A 24,951-nucleotide genomic window follows, 5' to 3' on the forward strand; every position below is an offset into this window, starting at 1 on the left:
CATTATACAAATCATCCTTACTATCTTCACTTACTGTCAGTGCTGTGAAGGCATTACTTTTAAGACTGGCAGATCAATGTTGAAATAAAATGTGTTGGTGAATTCAGTTATGATTCATTCCCTAGGCGCCTGCAGCGAATACGCCACCAACCATCAGGCAGAATGTCATATGGGTCCATTGATGGAGGCTCCTTTGGCAGTCGCAACCCATTTGGAGGTCCTACGAGGCAGGGCTACCAGCCAGTAGGTAAGGACAAATATTGATAGTCTTAATGCCCTTTACAATGTCCCACATGTAGCATTCTACAACAATACAAGGTTATTACTTTAAATTTGAGACACTTGCATAATAACCTTAGCAAAGAAGACATCAAGATGTTTTTCCTTTACCACCCGATACAGTGCATTCCGTTATAGAGTCAAAGGTTTTCATACACTGGTGAAGGAGACTTACTTCATAGCAGTTTGGGGATTTGATTATTTCTGCAACTGCTCTCCTTCTGTGACAGAATGATAAGGACTTGTTCTTTTTCAGGTCACAAAAAAAAAAATCACCTTGGTTTATTTTGATAAATTTGTTGTGAGTCTTCTGAAAATATGATGAGGAGAGCTATGGGGCAGAAATAAACATACAACAACCTATACATACTGGGGGCATAAAGAGTTATAAAAAGTAATTTAACTTCACAAGATGAACTCTGAACTTCCTCCTTGCTGTTGGAAACATTTATTTGCCTGTATAAATAGTGCTTGTTTGACTAGGTGCATTAGATTGAGCCACAGACACCACACTGGGAGAGTCCAAAGAGCTCAGTGCAGATTTGAAATGACGCATATTTAAGGCAAGTAAATGGACTGTACTTGTATAGCGCTTTTCTAGTCTTCCGACCACTCAAAGCGCTTTTACATTACTAATCATTCACCCTTTCATACCCATTCATACACTGATGACAGGAGCCACCATGCAAGGTGCCACCTGCCCATCAGGATCTATCTAATCATTCACACCCATTCATACACCGATGGCACAGCCTTCGGGAGCAACTCAGGGTTAAGTGTCTTGCCCAAGGACACATCGACATGGACTGCCGGAGCCAGGGATCGAACCGCCGATGCTCTGATTGGAGGACGACCCTGCTCTCCACTGAGCCACAGCCGCAAATCCCAAAGAAATTTCAGCTCCCGAGATCATCAGTGCAAACGATTTGTTGTCAGTACAGTGTACTGGGAACAGTTGTTTCTGCCACGATCTGGAATTAAACCCAAAATAGTTCCATAGCCGAACCCACACAACTTCCACTGCCCACCATACGAGGACTTTCTTGCACTTTGTACTAAGTCAGTTTCTTTGAGCGTCTAATAATGAAGCGGGTGGGTTTACAATCGAGTCGGTTGAAAGCCTAGTTTGAATGAATTGGATGATTGATTCCTGTGGGTTTGCCACTATAAAATACATTCTCGCCCCGACTCGTGAAATACCACAGCTTGCTGTCCACATTAACCTGTTTTCAAATGAAAACAGGGTTTTAAAACCAAAGCGATCTCCGTCCACACATGCATTTCAACATCGTTTTCGAAATGATTTGCGTCCAGTTACAGATAATACGATTACACTACTCTTGATACTCGTCATGCTTGATACTTAGGAACTTCCTCTAAAATCTTCCTCCATAAACTCAAACGGACACATTTTGTGGAAGTTTTATTTTTCAAGCTTAGTTAGAACACTGCAGGTCTAACTACCTCTCTCACACAGACAGCAAATTTACTTTAAATGAACTTATTATTATTATTAAACGGAGTTTACTAGATTATAGGTCCATACATTTGGACAAATACCACATTATCCATGTTGAATTAACCTGGTAGTCGATCGGTATCAAGGCTGTTGTAGTTGTTCTCTTCCGGAAAAGGGTCACGTGGTAAGGGGGTGACGAATCAGGAAAGGACATGTCGTAACTGCTAAGAACCAATCAAATAGCTAATGCGGGTGCCTACGTCATCGTTTTCGGACTGCTTCGTTTTCCGTCATCCAAACTATCAGGAAAACTTATCCGTCCTCGGGAGCGTTTTCGTACTCCTTCGTTTTCGGTGCCCTAAAACGCCGTATAGTGTGGACGCTCGGTGCAAACGCAGCAAAAGATATTCGGATTCATTTGAAAATGGGTTAGTGTGGATGTGGCCTAAGTAGAGACATGAACAACAGTCTCCTGGCCAAAAGTCCTTTGTTTGTTTGACCCATTACCACCCCTACTTCTGCCCTGTGGTGACTATCTCACACTTTGTACTATGTCAGTTGCTCTGAGTGTGACAAAACGATGCAGGCATCTTTACATTGGTAAAGAGTCTGGTGCGTCTCATACAGATTCTAAAGGGTGCCTCGGTGCGTCAGTGTCAGACTTGTTATTTGGTGGGTTGGAGACTGGGTTGCATTATGAGACACCTTTCACATTGGTCGTTTGACCCATATAACTGACTTGAGTAGAGATATGTTGACATTTCCTTAACCCCAAAAATAAATTTTGGGGTTGTTGCTGGGAGCAAATATTGTAGGGATCAAATCAGATACATTGAGAGTTAATGTTTTGTAGATACTGTATGTATTATTTTGTGAATTATATCAATTTATTGTGATTATATTTTAAAGGCATCTTGCAGGTCTGCAGTGACAGTATGATCAATGGATCTATTTGCCCTCTGTGGCATGCATTGACAAAGTCTGGTAAATATTTAAGCTAGATAACGTTTAAATCAAGATGGAGTGAGAGTGCAGGTTAGACAAATTAGGAAATCAGTTGAAGAATAAAAGAGGAAATGCTAGATGAACAAAGCAAACGTCTGTATTGATCTTTTGCAGAAGCTTCAGGTCATCAAGATGAACCAGTGAATGACAGCAGCATTCAAGTGTTATTACTATCAGTTGCATGTCAACACTGTGTCTTTATGAAAGCTTGCATGATTTTCAGAAGTCACCCACTTATCTAGCATAAGCAAGTAATCAGAGTCAGGTGTTCCAGTCATCACAACACATATATTATTCATAAAGAAATGAACAAATCAAGCAATCAACACTACATGCACATGAGTGCAAATATATGAAAAGAAAAGTGTAATGAGGGCTGTAAAAAAAGAAAAAAATCTGTTTGTTCTTCGTTTATGAACTCTCCGTTCCTTACAATTGTATATAATTACCCACAGTATGTGTATAAGTGTGTGTTTGCTCTTGTGCAGAGGTCACAGGCTTTTCATGAGGGTTAAGCAGTGTGAAAAGCATTGGATTAAATCCTCTCACTGCTTTTATTAGCCTAGTGATTGGGTATGAGCAAGACAGAGCCTATGAGGCAAAACCTTTTCCCGGCCAAACTGGAGGTGTGTGTGTGTGTGTGTGTGTGTGTGTGTGTGTGTGTGTGTGTGTGTGTGTGTGTGTGTGTGTGTGTGTGTGTGTGTGTGTGTGTGTGTGTGTGTGTGTGTGTGTGTGTGTGTGTGTGTGTGTGTGTGTGTGTGTGTGTGTGTGTGTGCGAGAAAGATTGACAGATGGGAGAGACGCGGTGCACAAGGAATTCAAGAAGAATAGATGGCAAGCACAATGAACGAATGTTTTATGTTGTGGGCAGGACAAAGAGCCATTTGTACATCTCTAGAATATCCATGTGCCTTAATGAGAATCTGAGGAATCCTGCTGTATTCTTGCATTCAAAAAGCCATGACGTCATTGGCTGAAATGACACTCCAGACTACCTCACCTCAAAACACAAAAAAGAACTCACCAAATGAATTCAAAACCATGTCTGCTGATCAAATAATAGAATATTTTATCCATATTATTAACCAATTATTTAAAGCTAAAGAATGGCGGCCACATATTCTACTGTCCCTACATATATAACAGGTCAAACAGAAATCCCTCAGATGCGTGGTTCCCTTTTCTTCCCAGGTCCAGATTCTGACACAGAGGGGAGGGAGCCTTTGCAGTTGGGGCTCCTAGACCCTTGAATGACCTGTATAAGGAGACCAGGGCTGCAAACTCTCTTTCATATTTTAAATCACTTTTAAAAACCGTCACAACCGTGCATGAATGCAGTAAGGAAACTTTACAGCTTTGTAGTTGCGATCAAACTGAACCTAAAAGTAGGGGGAGTAGAGGGAGTATATTTTGATATGGCTGTGTGCACACACATGATTGTGCTCTTTGTAAAAGGAACTGTTGAAGGCAGGGCCAACCCCTTTGTGATCTGCTCTAACTTTTACATTTCCAAATGACTCTGACCACTGAATCAGATTGTGTGCAGAGAGAGTTGATTTGTGAATACTAGCCTGCGGCTTAAGTGATTAGTGGTATTTACTATTAAATATTTATTAGTTTAGAGTGGTATATAAAAAAAAAAATTGCAGCTCTTAACTCTGGTTGGAAGATCGCTGGTTCTGAGCTTATATAGTCTCACAGCTGGTAATGTGGACGAGCCTTCACACACCCCAGTGGAGAGATGCTGTCAGACATGATGAAGAGATTCATTCCTCTCCTCTGACAGGCAACTTCGTCAGCAGTGAGCTTCCCCTCATTCAGGACTGAACATTAACTATTCATTCTAAACAGCATGGCTAGCATGGTCTCTGTAGTGACACAGGTACCAAGTTGGTCAGTTGGTTGGTTTACCACTTAGTTCCAGAATAAAATATCTCAATATCTAAGCGACAGGTTTTCATGACATTTTTTGGTTCCCTAGATGATAAATTCTGTTGACTGGTGATCCCCTCACTTTTCCTCTAGCGCCACCATGTGGTTGATGTATTTGAGCCTGCTCTCATCCCCAGAGCCTCAAATACCAACGCTTTGTCAGCCTCCATCTGATACGTACCCACCAGGCTTTCAAGTAACCACAATGTAAACCCATCAGCATCATTATTAGGTGATCAAAAAAAAAATGTCTGGACTGTGATGACGTTATATAAAGACAGAAAAAACCCACACAGGAGGGGAGGGTCAAACAAACACATGACTTTCAACCAGGAGACCAGTGTTTGTGTCCCTTATTGTTTTTGAGCTATTTTGATACGTAAGTGATGGTTGTGGCGTGTTTTTCGTACTTTCGTATCTTACGTTGTTTACTTAGTTAACAATCTTATTTTAAGTCCCATCTAGATTTTTTTCCATAAACCTGATTCAAATAAATTTAGATGCCTAAACCATAGCAAGTGTTGTTGTTTGTTAAAAACGTTGACCAAATGTACTGTGACCGTGCGCTGGGATACCCAGTGGGTTAGAAAGTGACTCCAAGGGGTCAGAAAAACTGTCAGATTGTAACAAGTTGGTATAAGAAAGTGTTGTATAACGTATGTGTTGTCTAGAAATCAACAATTCGCCCAGTACTTTGCTTCCTTACATTATACCTGCAAAAGTGACATTCCCATCAGCCTCAGCTGCACTTTGTGTTTATGTTAGCATGCAAACATGCTTAGTTAAGATGGTGAACATGGCGAATATTATACCTGCTTAACATCATTATCTTAAGATTGCCATTGCGAGCTTGCGTGCTAACGTTTAACTTACAGTGCAAGTCCCACATAGCTGCTCGTATAGCTAGTATCTTCAAAATATGTTAGAAAGAAGGGTTAAGTATTGGATTTGAAGATAGCTTATTTTGGTGACTACGATGGTTTGTTTCGGGATTGTAAAGAATTTGCCCTACCTCACCCTAACTAGCTATTCACCCACAATCAGTGTCAATTAACACGTTGATTGGTATTGTTTGTCACCCAAGTAATTGCTGAGAATGTGCATTCCACAGTGTGTTTCAGGCAATCACAACCTCAGACAATTCATGAAAATAGCTCAAATTACAGAGCAGAGCGTGTCCTGCAATCCTCCGCTGTCAGTGATGAGTTTTATGAAAAAGGCCTCGGGTCTTTTTTTCTTCTGCTTTTTTCCCCCCTTTCTGTCCAATGTTCCATATTTGGGCCAGTCAGCGCCCAAATGAATATACTCTTATCTGTCTGCTTTGTACTGTGCATTTCTAGCAGTGTATATGTTCATACCAATCATGGTTGAGGGGAGTCGCTGGCACAAGTCATTATGCTGCAATCCACATACGCAGTGAAGGAGGAAGGGTGGATGTGTCAGAGACAAAATAAACATCACATATGCTTTTTTCGACTCTTGTCTCCAGCATACTGTACTCGTATTTTCGCTCCCAAATACTCCCCTTCACACAGTCTGACAGTCTTCTCTTTTGTGGGCAGATAGAAGGGAGCCCTCAGTCACCAGAAAGGGGGTCTTTGATCACAGTGAAGCCTGGCTACATTATGAGGGATGTGGGTGGTGGTGGTGGTGGTGGGGGGGGGGGGGGAAGAGCAGGAGCCTGTCAGATTTGCCCGTCTGTTGCTCGGGCTGATCTGAAGGGGAGCTCAGGGAATGATCAAAGCCCAGGTTAAGTCTCTAATAGAGCTGTCTTTTAGGCTAATCTCTCTCCTCCCTCTGCCGGTGGAAAAGACTCTGAACCTTCAACTCTGAGAGGTGGCGTGTCACTTCCAGCACAGCCAGAGTGTCTCATTCAGGATGACAGGACTACGCAGCTTTTAACATCAACACACATTGATGCTGTTTTGAATAAACACTGTACTGAAAATGAAAGGGTGCTAAACGCTCACTGTTTTAGGATTGACAGTTTACACACAGTTGTCTAATGTCTTATGTTAAGTTTTTCTCTGTATTAGAACTTGAGGGCATTTTTAAAGATAGACTCCCTTTGTTTTTAGCAACCAATTGTTCAAATCTTAAATTTTATTTATATAACCTAATTGCACAAATCACACATTTGCCTCAATGGGCTTTATGGAGCTTGATGTTGATGCTCTGAAACTTTACTGTAAACTGCGTTGAGTTCCAAAACAGTGAGTTGTGAGAATGTCTGTTTCTCAAACATGTTCCTTTAGTGTGTCGGATAAAGATCGGTCATGTGTGAGGTCTGCAGTAAACAGCAACCCCAATTTCACCCTGTCACCCGGGAAGGAAACCCCCAGAATCCCTTAACAACTGTTTTATGAGTTGTTGAGTTAGGAGAAACATTATGCACTTTGTGTATCACTGTTTAATACAATTCATTATTAAACACTGCAGATATGTCAGCTGACAGATGAGTGCTGCACACGCAGATATTTCTTACTGCATATTATTAATTTGCCGTCGTTTTCATTTAGGTTAATAAAGTTGCTGATAATTCTTCCATTAACAGAATATAAGTACATTAGTAAAAAGAAGTTTGTGTCTTTCAGCTGTCTCGCTATTTAATGCATAAAATGCGGCTCTATAAAAATCTCCCCAAATGTAATAAACTTGCTAACTCTGCTTTGAGCAATCACAATTAGGGACAAGCAGGGATTTCAGATCAAACCCCCGCAGACATGGTCACCGTTTAGGCTCTCAATGCATGGAGCGGAGGAAAAAAATATAGGCTCTATATAGTGAACGGCAATATTCAGTTAAAACAGACCTTCATTGATCTCTGTGACATTTGCTGCAAGGGATGCAGTGTAGCCACGGTGCATTTATGTGGAGTGAGCACTGCGTCAGACTCTGATAAAAAAATAGCCCTTTAAATGCTGCTTTGTTTGTCAGCAACCGTCATCCAGTGATTTAGGAGGTAATTTAGCCTTGCGTGCTCTAAGTCCTGTGTGGTGGGTCTAGTTTATGCCGATGTGAAGAGTGGTTCATGTGGAAGTATCGAAAAGAACTAGTATGTATGGGAAAAAGTTACTGATGCATATTAAAAAACAGAATCTGATTTGGTGTTTTGTTCCTGTGTAAGATTTTTTTTTTCGATTGGGAAATCAGTTTGGTTGTACTGTTCAGTGACCAACATGAAAAACCAACATGAAATAGACTGAATATGATTTTTTTGCCATGTAGCCCCCTCATATCGCCAACAGATATGAGGCGTATTGAGAAGAGGGATTGAGCTAGCGGCTGTAACTAACAAAACATATTTTATTATCCATTAATCTGCCAATTGTTTTCTTGATTATTCAATGAGTTATTTAGTCTATGAAATTTGTCAAAATAGTGAAACGATGCAAGTCACCACTTTGCAGAGCAAAGTCATCAAAAGTTTTGTTTTTTCTGAACAGAAATCCAAAGACATTCAGTGATGACAAGGAGAAGCATCCATTTGAGAAGATGGAACCTGAGAATGTGTAGCATTCTTTTCTTGAAAAAGAAACTATGCATCCTAGATGTTTGGACACTTCATACATATAAGGTGTTTTTTTTACCTCCTTGTGAGCTCAGTATAAATTGTCATTGCTTGCCAACAGCAGCCCATCCCTCCCTCACCTCTTATCACGGTTCGAGGAGCCCCACCTGGTTCCCTGCAGCAGACAGCAGAGCGCCGGGTGTTGGACCTGACCCACGGATGTGTCCACATTGTTAGCTCCCCATGATGAGCTCACCAGAGACAAAGCCCTGCTTAATAAGCTTGAACGGAGCAAGATGGTAGACTGGGTGTGAGAGCGCTGTGATGAGCACTTGCTCCTCCAGCTCCATGCACTGCTGATGGGCAGTAAGTGGCCAAAGTGGGTCATGTGTGAGACGGCCACGCTAGGATTAAAGGACTGATTGGGACGGCATTGATCTTGAACCCATCCTTCTGTGACCCTGCATCCCTATATGAGCACTTTTATTTGCTTCACTGTGCCCTCTGGACCTCCTCTATGAAGAGCTCTGGAGCTATTGATACCACTAGATGGAAGCAGACTGTTCATCTGCGTTTTCATTTTGTAATTGTGAATTGTTATCTGGCAGTAATGAGCTAGCATTCTGTTATTCCCGTCAAAGTAAACTAATGGAAGTGTGGATTCCTTGAAATCCAATACATACGCAACTTTGAGAGGACCATGTTAATGTGCTGAGACCAGAATGTTTTTCATTTTTATTTAATTTAATCGATATTTATTGTAGACAGAAAAAGGTTAAGCGTGTGATCATTTGTAAATAATAATAACAGTTAACAATTAATAGTTGGTATTCTGTTAATTTATGGAGCCATGCAAGTCTCTGCATTTTCCACAAAACTGTCCTGCAAGTATTTAAGAATAAAAACGTTGTTTTAGAAAATTCAATTCAATTCAGTTTATTTTGTATAGCCCCGAATCACAAATTACAAATTTGCCACAGAGGGCTTTACAATCTGTGCACATGCGACATCCTCTGTCCTTCCCTCACATCGGCACAGGAAAAACTCCCCTAAAAAACCCCTTTAACAGGGAGAAAAAAGGAAGAAACCTATGGGAGAACGACAGAGGAGGGATCCTTCTCCCAGGATGGACAGAATGCAATAGATGTCATGTGTACAGAATGAACAGCATAACAGAGATACAACACATTCAATGTATATGACATAAATGATTCATATAATAAGACTACGTATAATAACAGCAGCAATTATTACAGTAGAATTATAGTTATGAAAATAGGGATAGTAATGTGATTAATAATAATAATCGAAGTAGCAGTGGGTGTCAGTCGGCTCACAGCAGGAGGCACGACTACGGTCCAGGTACCATAACGATTCATGGAAACCTGCAGAACGAGAAAGCAAAAGGGCTTCAGGGTGGAAGTAAAGCTAAAATGCTTAATGGTACAGGTAATAGTAATGTGACTAGTAATAATAATGGTGGTAGCAGTCGGTGTCAGCAGGATGCACGACCACGGTCCAGGTACAGCCACGATTTATAGAAGCCTGCGAAGCGAGAAAGCACAAAGACTCCAGGGTACAAGCAAGTCAATAAGCGTAATAGTACAGGCAATAATAATAGTAATGTGACTAATAATGATAGTGGTAGTAGTAGTGGGTGTCAGCAGGGCCTCAGTAGGTGGCACGATGACAGTCCAAATATAACCCCGATTCCTGGGAACCTGCGAGGCGAGAAAGCACAAGAACTCCGGGGAAGAAGCAAAATCAGTAATGTGCATAAATAGGGGATTAATACATAAAGATGGAGGGAGAGAAGAGGAGAGAGGAGCTCAGCGTATCCTAGGTAGTCCCCCGGCTGTCTAGGCATATAGCAGCATATCTAGGGGCTGGACCAAGGCGAACCTGAACCAGCCCTAACTATAAGCGCTATCAAAAAGGAAGGTCTTAAGCCTGCTCTTGAAAGTGGTGAGTGTGTCTGCCCCCCAGACTGAAACTGGAACCTGGTTCCACAGAAGAGGAGCCTGATAACTGAAGGCTCTGGCTCCCATCCTACTTTTATATACTCTAGGAACCACAAGTAACCCTGCATTGATTGAGCGCAGCTCTCTAGTTGGGTAATATGGAACTATAAGTTCCTTAAGATAAGACGGTGCCTGGCCAGTTAGAGCTTTGTAGGTAAGTAAAATAATTTTAAATTCTATTCTTGATTTAACAGGGAGCCAGTGCAGAGAAGCTAATACTGGAGTAATATGATCTCTTTTCTTAGTTTTTGTTAGAACACGTGCTGCAGCATTCTGGATCAACTGTAAAGATCTAAGAGACCTATTAGAACAGCCTGATAATAAGGAGTTACAGTAATCTAGTCTAGAGGTAACAAATGCATGAACTAGTTTTTCTGCATCGCTTTGAGACAGGATTTGCCTGATTTTCGCAATGTTACGTAAATGAAAAAAGGCTGTCCTTGAGATCTGTTTTATATAAGAGTTAAAAGACAGATCCTGGTCAAAGATAACTCCAAGGTTCTTAACGGTAGTGCTGGATGCTAGAGCAATGCCATCTAGAGAAACTATATCGTTAGATAATTGATTTTGAAGGTGATCTGGGCCTAGTAGGATAACTTCTGTTTTTTCAGAGTTTAACATTAAAAGGTTACAGGTCACCCAGGTTTTTATGTCCGTAAGACATGCTTGAAGTTTAGAGAACTGGTTAGTTTCGTCTGGCTTAATTGATAGATATAACTGGGTATCATCTGCATAACAATGAAAGTTTACTGAGTGTTTTCTGATAATATTCCCCAAGGGAAGCATATATAAGGTAAATAAAATAGGTCCAAGAACAGACCCCTGTGGAACTCCGTGACTAACCCTGGTTTTCATCGAGCTTTCATTGTTTACATATACAAACTGAGATCGGTCTGATAAATACGACTTAAACCAGCTAAGTGCGGTTCCTTTAATGCCTATAAGATGCTCCAATCTCTGTAATAGGATTTGGTGATCAATGGTATCAAATGCAGCACTAAGGTCTAGCAATACAAGTACAGAGACAAGTCCTTTGTCTGAAGCTATTAGAAGGTCATTGGTAATTTTCACCAGTGCCGTCTCTGTGCTATGATTCACTCTAAATCCTGACTGAAAATCCTCAAATAAACTATTGTTATGCATAAAGTCACAGAGCTGATTTGCTACTGCTTTCTCAAGGATCTTAGAGAGGAACGGAAGGTTAGATATAGGTCTATAGTTAGCCAACACCTCTGGATCAAGAGTAGGTTTCTTAAGAAGAGGTTTAATTACAGCTAGTTTGAAGGCCTGTGGTACATGGCCCGTTAGTAAAGACAGATTGATAATTTCTAATAAAGAATTGCTAATTAAAGGTAAAACTTCCTTAAGCAGCCTAGTCGGAATCGGGTCTAAGAGACAGGTGGAAGGTTTAGACTTAGAAATAGTTAAAGTCAATTGTTGAAGGTCGATGGGAGAAAAGCCATCTAAATATATTTAGATGGATCCTGTCCACATAAAGGCAATGCAGGGATTTTATTTTCAAACGGAAACAGGAAGTGTTGAGTTCATGTGATTTTACATATACAGACATCAGTTTCATATAGACATACAGTAGTAATGTTGCTGTGAACTGTGTGTCACGCTAAAAAATAAAGGTGCGACCGTAAATCTCTAGAAGAGATGCAGTCGAGTTGCGCTCGTTGGAGCTGCGGTGCTAATGCAGGCCATGTCGCTGCTTTAACTTTTTAACATGGGTGCCAAAATTAAAAGCAAGAGGTTCTGCAACGCACGCACGCGCATTGCTCAGGTGCTTAGTGTGTCCCGGCCGTGACAACAACACTTAAGGAATGTCCTTAAGGTTGAGATGAAAAAAAAAAAAATGTATTTTTAACCCTCACTTGCCCGGTCATTTAATGCACCCATTAAACAATAAATGCAAAAGAAAAAAATGTTTCAACCAATTTCTACCAATAATATCCATCCAATGGACATCCATCCATTAATAAATCTTTCATTTTCAGTGGCAAGGGAGGTGTGTTTGGAGCCAGAGTCTTCTGTAACTCTGTAACACGCTAAAGTAGCCCCCATTTTTCAGCGGTCCAATCAGTTATGAAGGATTTGATTTAAATCCTCTTGTAACTTTACACCACTGACATTTTCAGTTTTACAAGGGAACAAGTCATAGTACAGTAAAGCTAAAGACACTTTTTCTTCTAACTTTAAAATGGTAACATTATTTATTCTATCCATCCAACATTTCCGTTCAAAGCATTCTAATCTATCCCGACACCTTCTTATCACATTGCCATGACATTTGATGTAGAGTGTCATGGGACCCAAAGGATTTCTAAACTTTTTGGTGAGCCCCTGTTATTTCCTCTTCTGCTACACTCTGATCAATATTAATAATTGTTATCCATCCATTTGTTTGTTTTTTAAGGTCAGATACTTTTGAAAATATATGAAACAGTGACAGTGAATTGGATGAAACAAATCAATATCAGAAAAAAAAATGAGTGAAAATTAGATCATGACATTTTAATTTTTAATCAAATTTGATGGGTCTTGATCCATAGCATAATCAGCAGTTTAAATTGAATTTCAAATTTGGTCTTCTTTTAACTTTCTGTCAGCAAGTCTATCTTGAGCCGTGCTCAGCCCCAGGAAAGTGAAGGTTCAGTTAGAAGCTGCAAGAAAACATAGTTGGCACTGAGCTACCCCTATGATAATGAATAAAAACTATGATAATGAATAGAAACAAAAACAAAAAAATTTGGAGACGTTCTCATGATTGTGCCTGCTTGAGCTGTTACAGTAGATAATGTACGATATCAAATGCATTTTTACCCTTTTTCATGAAAGTGCCCATAATAAATTAGACTTACTTGCATCTAAAATTGTTTTGTGTAAAGGCCATATTTTGTGTCAAATTCTAAACTGGACAATATTTTCAGATGCCTGTAAAGACTTCATTTGCAATATGAACGAGAAAAAAGATAATATTTATTAAGTTGGAATCACATAATTGCTGCATTATTTTCTAAATGTTTAAGCTAGATCAATTTGATGATTTGTTTGTTTGTTATCTTTGTTATCTTTGCAAATCTTTCCTCCTGCTGTTTGCAAATTGTCCATCTCCCACTGAGCAGAGGAGCGAGACGGAAATTACGAGGAAGCTTTCATCAAAGAAACAAAAGTATTCGGCCAAATTAAAGCACATGAATAGCATGGCGTTCAGTCAGTCCGGAATAAAGCTCTTCATGGTTAATGTTTGCCTACATATAGGCTTAAAATTGACATGTTAGGACACTAAACAGAGCAGGACTCCATAAACAGCTGCATGTGGGGTTGATGCTGTACATAACATGTTTCTCTGGTGGGTGGGGGGGTATGTACATGAATTGATTGATTTACTAATATGCTTAGCAGAGCCCTGTTTCTCCGTGATGGTGTTGCTTTACCAGTTTCTTTACTGTGGCATCACTGGTGTATGAATTCAGAAACTTAACGTATATTCAGAGCCGAGTTTGAGCTAAATATATAGCTCTAGTTATAGCATATAAACAGTGTGACAGCCTTTCTATGAGCTGTATTGGCAGTGCTGTCTAGTACTTTGGTGGCAATAACCAAAAAACCTGCTTGTGTTTTAGCAATACTTTCAGAGCCCAGGTTAAAAACACCTGCTATCCGTTTTGACCCGTGACAAACGATGTAAACCAGAATACACTTTCAATAAAATATGTATAAATGTTCTACAAAGGAGTTAAGTTAACAGAGGCAGCTGTTTCGATTGGTTTATGTTACAGACTGGGTGGGTGTATTGGTAAAATACTACTGAGAATAAAAGTCAAATCTCATAAGCTCCATCTGCAGGGCCAGCTGTTGGGTTCAGGCCAGCTTCTCATTCCCTCAGTCAGCTGCTCAGTGGCTAAATTGCAGATTTTTGGAAAGAGTAAAATCTGTCCCTCTTCACTGAGGAGAGTCGGCCACTGACCTCAGGCATAATGAGATGGGAGCTCTTGATTAAGTCCCTCTCGGATTTGAGAGTATAATTGAACATGTTGCAGATAGCACATTTGTGCTACCGACAAGCTACTCCATGAGGGCATGATGGTAATTCATCCCCGGCATGCCCAAGACTCACTCATTACAGTAGGAAAATCAGGGCACTTGGTATTGATTATTCAATGCTTAAAAAGGAGAAGAAAAAAAAATCAACCACACTGTCAAAGTGAACATCATCTATAATCAGCTTGCTGGGGTTTTATCATGAGCAACTGGGAATATGCAAAGTGAAACCCTGCCCTACAGCTTTCTTTTCCTTAGTTCCCTTCAAAACTTGGTCCTATTTTGAGATTTATGATATTGTGTCTAAAACAAATACTGAAAACTCTGAATCCCATCCAAGACATCACAAGCAAAGCAAATATTGTCTCTGTGCCTTCTTCCTATGTTGATTTAGGCTCTATGTCAAGAAGAAAGTAAAAAATAATATATATATATATATATATAAACTTATTTGATATATCTTTACATCACTCTTTAAAGAAAAAAATATTACATTCAATACAATACATCAATTATAAACATCTCTCAATGACCAAAACATAAAAAAAGCAAATCACACATTTGATTACCTTTAGCAATTTAAAAAGCCTTATTCCCCTATATTCTCAGGAGTGGAAAGTATTTCGGTCAAAGGCTACAACTTGTAACACACAAACACACATATTTAAACGGCGCAAAAACACTGTTACAATGATAGATCTTAATAAAATAAATTGTGAATGTGAAAGACGTTGGTATTAGCCAAAAGCTTTGGCCAGTCCTGAGAGGCATAACAATATTCAGGGACAATAAGCCTCATCATTGTTGAGGCAGTAAGGTCTTTTCTTCCATACATTTTTGCTACACACGTCCATAATCTTGCAGCAAGAAAATAACGAGTCTTCTTGGCAAAAAACACTCCTATTCTCTCATTGTTACAGTATCAAATCGTCCAGGTATCGAGGGACTGGTATCTGTGGTCTCTGATCGCTGCCAGTGCTGCCTCTAGGCACTTTAATGGACATGGTAGCAGAGATAAACAAAGCAGCAGAACCTGGTATTCTTGTGCTGTGCCCCCAGTTTGCAAAGTGCAGAAACGGCTTTCTCCAGTATTGCTATGTGAAAACAGGGGTCCTTTAGATGGTTGATGGTCATATTGAACTTGAACATGGCATTGCATTGCACTGCAGATAGGTCTCTTTTTTAGTCACCCATTGACACACATTCATGCAATGATGGCTACAATACAAGGTGCCGACTGCCAATCAGGAGCAGGAATTTATTTGGTGTTCAGTGTCTTGCCAGGGACACTTCGAAATTTGGACTGGAGGAGCCAGGGATCTTGTGTGGACATAGTTGATTAATTTGTTAGCAGGGCTTAAGTCCTGGGTAGGGAGCTAGGTCACCTCCTGTCAGAAAGTTAAACCAAGCACCTGTTGTAGTCAGGTTAAGGGAGGTGAAATGTAAAGAGATTGAGTCAGAGAGACAGTCCAGGGTCTTTTGTAGCCCTGAGTGAAGGCGGGTCTTCCCCTGCCTGCTACAGTCCCATGAGTCTTGACAGGCGTTTTGAAAGAGGTTCCTGAGGTTGTTCTTGAAAAGACACAATCCTCATACTGATTTGTTACTGACTGAAACTGTGAACAATACCTGCTCAACATCAGCATTTTAACATTGTCATTGTACTTCAGCATTTAGCTCAAAGTCCTGCAATGCCTACTAAGTATAGGTACAAAGAGCTGCAAGACTTTTTTATCATAAGATTTCTATTTTTTACACCCTTCAGAAGCATTCCCAAAATGCCTCTGCAGGGATATAATGGAGGACAAAATCTAAGTTATGACTGTATCAGACACACTGCTCAAACCACAGAGAGACCAAATTTGTCCAAGAGTAATTTTTTAAGGCAGTGCCTATCAGTAGAGCTTTGAAGTGGCATGCTGATATGAGCATGTTAAAGAGCCGACATGTTAATGTGAGGGAAAAGTTTCAAGTGTGAAAAGATAAAAAGCTGCTGAAATGATCCAAACCATTTACCAAACACTGAACTGGTTGTGAAATAACCCTCTGTGGATCACTCAACCTTCCAGGGAACACAGCGCCAGTGGAGTTTGTGAAATGAGCATGAAATCCCTAATGCGGAATATGTGTTGTGGGGCCTAATGTGACAATTATGTTACTCCGTAAAAGGATTGTGAAACGACAACATGAACTGGGCACACAGTTTTTGCCCATTTGTCAAAAGAATAAAATGCATAACAGAGTTGTTCTACTGAACATGGTTCAGTAGATGTATTCAATGTACTACTTTTGTGTTTGACTGAGGCATTTCCGGGTCAATCCTATATGAAACAAGTGTGGGGGTTGAGATGCATAATCCATAGAGATTCCATAGACCCACTTCTGTGCATAATTTTTTTCGGAATTAAATTTTTAAACAGAGACAGCTTTTTTACAAATATAGATCTCTAAACTGTAGTGGTGATATGATGTCTATATACTGTCAAAAGGTTATCTTTAGTGTCTTTTTTTGCTTTAGGCAAGACCTTGACGTAATTCCTTTTGTACACATAGAAATGTAAAGCTGACGTTGATGACGGTGGCGGTTGGAGGTATAAATGCTAAGGTTTCTTTAGCTTTAAAACAACTTCATAAGGAAAAGTTGTGGGGTAAGGGGTTGTAGTTTTTATTCATACAGTATTTTGCATTTTAAAAACCCTTACAGTCTGTCAGACTTACTTGTGTTGTAACTATTTAGGGTAAAGTTACACATTTATGAGCCAGAAGTCAAACTGGTATGCTGCATTTGAAGGTGCAGTAAATCTGCAAACTCCTACAATTTATTTCATTTATCAATCTAACTGACTTGTCACCTGTTTCTTGTCATGTAAGCCTCTTATTATTCTTTCTCGGTGAGGAAAAGTATTTTTTTTCACACTTCTAATGCACACAGCATGTTATTAGCATTTCAGACAGTATGGTCTGTCATAGAATATCTGAGGCTATGTTACTTGATGATGCCAGTTAACCTGCATCCAATATGACTGCAATATATTCAAAGACATAAACGCGCTGTACAAATAACAGGGCGAACGGTGAATGTAGTCCGAGTGTTGTAATGAGTTCAATGTATTTTATTTCCATCAGTTTGTGTTATGAGTACCTTGGTACTGAACACATGCACAGCAATACATTTTGGTCCTGTGATAGGCCAGGCCACCTCCAATGTGGCATTCACAGTCGATATTCATCCATCATGTTAAATGAAAGGTGGAAAAAGCGTGTAAGTAAGAAGATGTGTGTGTGTGTGTGTGTGTGTGTGTGTGTGTGTGTGTGTGTGTGTGTGTGCGCTGAGATAACATGAAAATATGCACTAAAGGTCTCCCAGTTGAACAATGACCCATTTCCAAATGTAACACAATCTTGTAATGCTGCTCGACTGACCTCATGCAATCATGTTATTACCTGGACAATTTGTCAGTATAATTCAGTGAGGAGAGTTAATGACTTGAGATGTACAGTGAAGATCTTACAGTTCCTCTTCCAGGCCACACTATGACTGTCTGCTTCTTTGTCAAATTCTGCTTTCTTTCTGCCTTCACAGTTTCTCTTTTCCTGCCAATATTTGATCCACCTCTCCAATTTTGGGCATTTTTAAACATCTACATTTTGTCTATACCCCTGTACGTTTGAACCATGTCACAAAAATGCAGTAATTGCAGTAATTTCAGGGTGCAGTGTTTGACAAAAGGGTGGGTGAGATAGCTTGTGCGTGTAGCTTATGCAGGTTGTGATGTTGATCTCAGCCCGCTGTAATGACTCCAGGCCATTAACCCTACCTGTCATTTGCAATGACATGTGCTTTTTGAAAAAGGGTAAATGGCGCTGCCCACATAACTAACACAGTTAACTCACCATCCTGCTGCCAGCCTGTGGCTTAGATCCATGCCATTTTACCCATCCACTCTATCATCATCATCACCGCGGTTACATTCTGCAATAGAGGCTCCCGCAGCATTTGATGTCCATTCACTTGTTCCACATGTATTCATTATGATAAAAAATACACAGTAGTTCAATGCAATCACTGTGAATGACATCATTTTTTCATCATAATTAATGTTACTTTGATGTGTGAGGCATTTGAAATCTTTACGTTGACAAAAGAAAACAGCTTTGTCAGCTCCGTCTGATGTGTTTAACATTTTACCAATGTTTGAATTAAAAAGAAGGAAAATGAAGGAAAAAGCAGGAACACCATGACTTAAATGTCAATACAATGGTGCCGTACAAGTCCAGACTTTTCATTGCACAGAGAATATAAAACAGCAATCAATAAACCCACTGGTGACGTCACAGTGACTATGTCCACTTCTTATATACACTTTAGGGTTGTGAACTGTTAAAGAAGCTGCTGCTGCAAGGCCTTCTTTCAACAGAGAGTTTGTCTCTTGAGCTAACATGCTAACATGCTTAGATTGACAATGTTAAAATGCTTATGTTTAACACAAAATATTTACCATGGTCACCATTTAGTGTGTTAGCATGCTAATAATGTGCTAGGCAGAAGGAAACACAAAGTACAACTGAGATTGATGGGAATGGAAAATTAGTTTTGAACAAGTTCTGACACTTTAAACATTTAAGTTGATGTTGTTGTTCAACAAAAGTCATACAATCACCTCAGTTTGTACTGGCTCACATGCCAATTCATCCAGTAGTTGAGATATTTCAGTCTGGACTAGAGTGGTTGACCCTTGTAGCATGTACTAATATGAAAGAGAAAACATGTCAACCCTGGCCACAATTGTTTGACAAGAAAAGTCCGGGAACCGCAGTGAAAAAGCGCCATGGCAACTATTTAAAATGCCTCAGTTTGAGGCAGTGAGAGATAACAATAGATTGTAGAAGACCATGGACATTGTGTCAGTGTCATCTTGGATGTGATTTTACTGTTCAATGCCATCTCTGTCAGTTATTTGTGCTAGAAAATACAAGTCTGGAAGATAGGGTGGAGCTGGGGGGGGATGAGTGTGCAGCAGCCAGTATATCACAAGTTTATTTTTTTTATCCACATGTTTCCTCTCCCTTCCCCAGACAAATCTCCCCCTCATCTGCACTGCAGTAACCCCTTTCCCTCTAGTTCAAGTCACCTGGCCTTCCATGCTCACCTGTTTCCACTGTCCTTCCTCATTCCTGCACTACATAACCAGCCCACTTCTGCTCTTTTCCTTCCAAAGTTGCTAACGTTGTGTTGCACACTTGGACAAAGGGGACTTCCAGGCGTGCATACATTTTAAAGAATATCTTTACTTCTGAAAGCACAGAAACCCACACACATCAGCGCTACATGACTGCACACTGCGGGCTGCTTTGGTCGACTGAATGAAGCAAGCGTTACGTCGCTCTCGCTTCCTACCCAAAGGACCCCTGACCTGACTGAAGTGCCTGTATGAGCTTTACTCACTGTAACCCAACATTAACCTATTAACTAATTGCAGTTGCTAATGCAGATGAACATATGCCAGGTGATGAATAAACAAATCAATTAACAAACAATAAAAAATAATAAATACATGAGAATAAGCGGGGTGTCCATGTCCAGTTAATATTATTATGTCCAACATTACTATGGGCCCCACAGTTGCTATGTGCTTTGTGCACTATTCTGTTTATGGCAAGGTAAAGCCATAAAGCCAAACCTCTGTTTGGGCTCTGTGCCGAAAGCTTTTCAGTCTTTACTTGTGTTTAATCATTGAACTGCCCCTGTCCGCATCCTTCCTTGCTGCCTCACACTTACTGCCACCCTGTGACAAATTATCTTTTTTAATTGGCCACTGAGACCTTAATAGGAAGTAATATCAGTAGTGAGAACATACAATTAAATAAACATTATTAGGGAGAAGTTTTCAGTGACTTAAGTGGCGCCTTTCACGGGGCCCAGTAGATTTATGACGGCACTGCCTGATACCCACTACAGGTCCTATCGATGGGTCAAAATATAATTTAACATGAAGACTGGGCTTCTATAGATTCCATAGGAATCCTCACCCAACTTCTTTAATGTGTGTTGATAACTGCTGCAGGAGATTTTTAGTTGACAGCATCCAGTAGCCATTACTCGTCCATCTTCAGGCAATTGTCTATTTGCATGGCCTTTCAGTGCCTGAATAGAGATAATAACAGAAATTTTAAGTTGTATCAGCATTTGATCACAAAGCGGGCTGAGAAGAAGGTTACTGTCCAAACTCAAGATGTTGTGCCATTATGCCATAAATGTTTTCTATGTAATGCAGTCCCTTGGAATATCACTGTCATATTTTGGTACATATCTGCAAGAAGCTGTACAATTGAAGGTTCAAATGGGTTTTAAGGGACATTATAAATTGAGTTAATACTGCACTCATTGGATATTGTTGCCGCTTTGGGGGAGCACTTTAAGCTGAAACACAAATTAGAGCTTTTATGCCAGAAAACCCAACAATGAACTACAAGACTATATTTGGCTTAAAGAAACTGCGCAGTAGGACTGACCCCATTTCACATTACACAAATTTACTTGATCCATTGTTAATCTAAATAAATAATAATTGAATAAATGAATGCACCTTGGAATTATTTGAATCTGCAGTTTTTATAAAAAAAAAGAAAGTACAGTCAGTTGCGCCTACATACCGCCTCTGTGTGATCAGCTCTCTGTCTGCTGCAGTGTTACGCTCCACCGGGCTTAGAAGTGTTTGCTGATATCATGTTTTCTCCAAAGCCACACAGGTCAGCCCCTCAGAACTGCAAGATGTGTTTCAGGAGACCTCCTCCAATATCTTCCAGATCAACGGCAATGGTAAAAAGACAACTCATCACTAAAATTGAGTGTGTGTGTGCTTGCGCTTGTCCTTGTGCTCCAGTCCTGACATAAATACTTTTAGACCTTTTAGCCGAGGTTATTTTGGCTGTGCTCTTTCTATCTTCAAAAGGATTAAGATATGGGTTTTCCGGAAGTTCAGAGTTGACGTAGTTTTAGGAGGGTTTGGACTTTGGTGTAAGATTATATGTAGTAATTGAGGTTTAGGTTTCTGGATGGGTTTATGGTCTTGATTATTGTTAATTTAATCTGATGTCTTGGGTACAACTAGATTTACATTTTGGATGAATTCAGTCCATAATTATGGCTTTGGTTTAGTGTTATTAGTAGAAGAAGTGCTACAATAAAATTTGGGCTAAGTTTAAGAATTGTGGTTGAGTTCAGCGTTTAGATAATCTCAACAAAAATTTAGCAGTGTGACTTGGTTTAAGGGTCAAGTTTGAAACTAGCACTAACTTAAATGTTGGTTCATGGAGGTTCAGAAAGTATTGCTTTGGTTTATTTTATTATTTATTTCAAAAACTGATGATTTTAGGTTAAGTTTAGCATCCGACTGTAAGTATTATCATTTTTTCCTTGGTTAAGTGTTTCTTTTGATAAGGGTGTGAGGAAAATAGCACTACATTTAAATGGTGCCATTCCATTGTTTCAACGGCCCATCAATTGACCACAAATCTAATTGCCCAACACCCAGTTATACCAAAAACAAACACCCATTGCTGTGGAAATATAAACTATCCCTGCAACAAACCGAAGCACATGGCTAATGTTCAGCGAATGACATCAACAGACCTTTTTGGACTATTGGGCTTTCCAAATCATGTGCTGTCAGAAGAATGGCCAGTCCCCATTTAAATTAGGATTAAGGTAATTTAAGGATTCATTGTTGTTTGTTGGATTCATATTAGTTGTAGAACTAGGTTTAAATTTGGCATAACGGTAGTTGAAAAGTGGTTGCTTTGGGGTTATTTTTAAATTTGGTACAAGTTTACATAGTAATTATATACATTTGGTGAGGGAATAGGGTATATTCATCAATTCTAAATCTAATCTCTATGTTAGGTCTGCCACTGTGGTGATCATTTATCTTTCTTGTTATTGACTTATTCCACAAAGGATGGAATGCAGCGACAATATTAACGTGGTTAGAATTTGCTCTGGATTAGTGTTGAAGTTATCTTTAATAAAGATTTGAGTTTATTTCAGACTTGAATTTTTTTCATGGTAAGGTTACAGAATGAATGGAAGGTTTCCTTTAAGACTTAAGTATCCCGTACACGCTCAATGTTTGTATCGTCCTTCCAGTTGTCACACTAGAGAAGAATCTCCAGTCCCTGGGGACATCTAGAGATACAGAAGAGCTACGACAGAGTCTGTGAGTAACACGCACACAGACACACACACACACACCAGTGATGGTAAGTAAGTATATTTACTCATTTACTTTACGGTAAATTATAACTTTAGATTCGAAGCAGCTAGACAGCAACACAATACATAACAAATAAAATGATGACATAACATGTGAATAACTTTTGAAATGATAACGCATTGCAAAGGAAGAGCTACCAAACAGTAAAATGTCCATTGCCAAACATTGTATGGTTTCAGCTTCACAAATGTGATAATCTGCAGCCTTTCCTTGTCTTAAATTAAAGAGATCGGAATCATTTTGATGTTTGGAATTTTGGTTGGATAAAACATTTGAAGGTATCACTTTAAGCTCTGGATAACTCTTTTTACAAACCAAACAATTACATTAATCAAGAAAAGAGAAATCATGAAAATAATCATAAATTTCAACCCCATGAAAATAGTAATTACTATAGTAGTTATTTTAAAGTGGCAATAGACAGGTTATTTTGTTGCTTGGCTTGAAAGACACAACAACTGACAATATTATCTCAATAAATACATGCATGAACAAATGCAACACGTTCTTTTACACAGATGGTTATGGAGAGTTAAAATTATCCCTCCTCTTTCATACAATTCCAGAGCCTCTGGCTCCACCACTACTTCATTCACAGCAGCTGTCAATCACAGCTGGCCATTAAGATGTCCCCCCCCTTTTTAAAAATCAAATAATTAATTAAAATCTAACTCATCTTGCACATACATCAGCATGATAACCGATACCTAAAATGACAGACTCCATCATGGCGAGAATATATTTGCCGTGTACTTTGCCTTTTTCCATTGCACCCACATCAGGGGGGCGATCGAGGTGTTTTGTCTTCACTTTATTGTCAACACCTTTGGTCAGAATTTACCATAATGTATTTCTTAAAAAAACAGATTTTAAAAAAAAAAAAATCACAAGGAAATAACAGTCCATCTTTATAAACAATCTATGCCTTGGACAGTAGCCAGGCTTCTAGCAGTAGCCATGTTGATAACTGCATTGCTAGGCCCTTTTCTTCCACCTCCACCACTGGGACGCACATACAGACACACCTCCCTGCAACCCCTTAGCTTTCATGGTACATACAGTGGGTACGGAAAGTATTCAGACCCCTTTAAATTTTTCACTCTTTGTTTCATTGCAGCCATTTGCTAAAATCGAAAAAGTTCATTTTTTTTCGCATTAATGTACACTCAGCAACCCATCTTGACAGAAAAAAACAGAAATGTAGAACTTTTTGCAAATTTATTAAAAAAGAAAAACTGAAATATCACATGGTCATAAGTATTCAGACCCTTTGCTGTGACACTCATATTTAACTCACATGCTGTCCATTTCTTCTGATCCTCCTTGAGATGGTTCTACTCCTTCATTGGAGTCCAGCTGTGTTTAATTAAACTGATTGGACTTGATTAGGAAAGGCACACACCTGTCTATATAAGACCTTACAGCTCACAGTGCATGTCAGAACAAATGAGAATCATGAGGTCGAAGGAACTGCCCAAGGAGCTCAGAGACAGAATTGTGGCAAGGCACAGATCTGGCCAAGGTTACAAAAGAATTTCTGCAGCACTCAAGGTTCCTAAGAGCACAGTGGCCTCCATAATCCTTAAATGGAAGAAGTATGGGATGACCAGAACTCTTCCTAGACCTGGCCGTCCAGCCAAACTGAGCAATCGTGGGAGAAGAGCCTTGGTGAGAGAGGTAAAGAAGAACCCAAAGATCACTGTGGCTGAGCTCCAGAGATGCAGTAGGGAGATGGGAGAAAGTTCCACAAAGTCAACTATCACTGCAGCCCTCCACCAGTCGGGGCTTTATGGCAGAGTGGCCCGACGGAAGCCTCTCCTCAGTGCAAGACATATGAAAGCCTGCATAGAGTTTGCCAAAAAACACATGGAGGACTCCCAAACTATGAGAAATAAGATTCTCTGGTCTGATGAGACCAAGATTGAACTTTTTGGCGTTAATTCTAAGCGGTATGTGTGGAGAAAACCAGGCACTGCTCATCACCTGCCCAATACAATCCCAACAGTGAAACATGGTGGTGGCAGCATCATGCTATGGGGGTGTTTTTCAGCTGCAGGGACAGGACGACTGGTTGCAATTGAAGGAAAGATGAATGCGAAAAAAAATGAACTTTTTCGATTTTAGCAAATGGCTGCAATGAAACAAAGGGTGAAAAGTTTAAAGGGGTCTGAATACTTTCCGGACCCACTGTATTTAGCGGTCAAGCTCAGTGTAAAGGTTACATTTATCTCTGCCCTCCAGAAAAGTGTCATTTTCTCTTATTTTCATCACCCGCTTTCATATTGATTTTTTTTTTAGTTAAGCTGCCAGCAATTACCAGATTCAAAGCTGATGACAAAGTGGCCAATCTGAGATGATTGCATCTGTTTAAAATGCATTACATCCCACTGTGTTGGCTGGCATGTCATCAATTCTATTGAACATTCT

At 39.8% G+C, this 24,951-nt stretch overlaps 1 protein-coding gene across 1 annotated transcript in view; it reads left to right on the top strand.

The window, feature by feature from the left end:
• The window catches only part of tsnare1 (T-SNARE Domain Containing 1), a 131,044-nt gene that overhangs the window by 42,764 nt on the left and 63,329 nt on the right, over window positions 1–24,951 (top strand). The window contains 2 exon segments of the mRNA XM_054621279.1: window positions 20,994–21,071; window positions 22,398–22,467. Coding sequence (XP_054477254.1) covers window positions 20,994–21,071; window positions 22,398–22,467 — 148 coding nt within the window.

Source organism: Anoplopoma fimbria, chromosome 20 (genome assembly GCF_027596085.1).
Source record: "Anoplopoma fimbria isolate UVic2021 breed Golden Eagle Sablefish chromosome 20, Afim_UVic_2022, whole genome shotgun sequence".
Taxonomy (NCBI): domain Eukaryota; kingdom Metazoa; phylum Chordata; class Actinopteri; order Perciformes; family Anoplopomatidae; genus Anoplopoma; species Anoplopoma fimbria.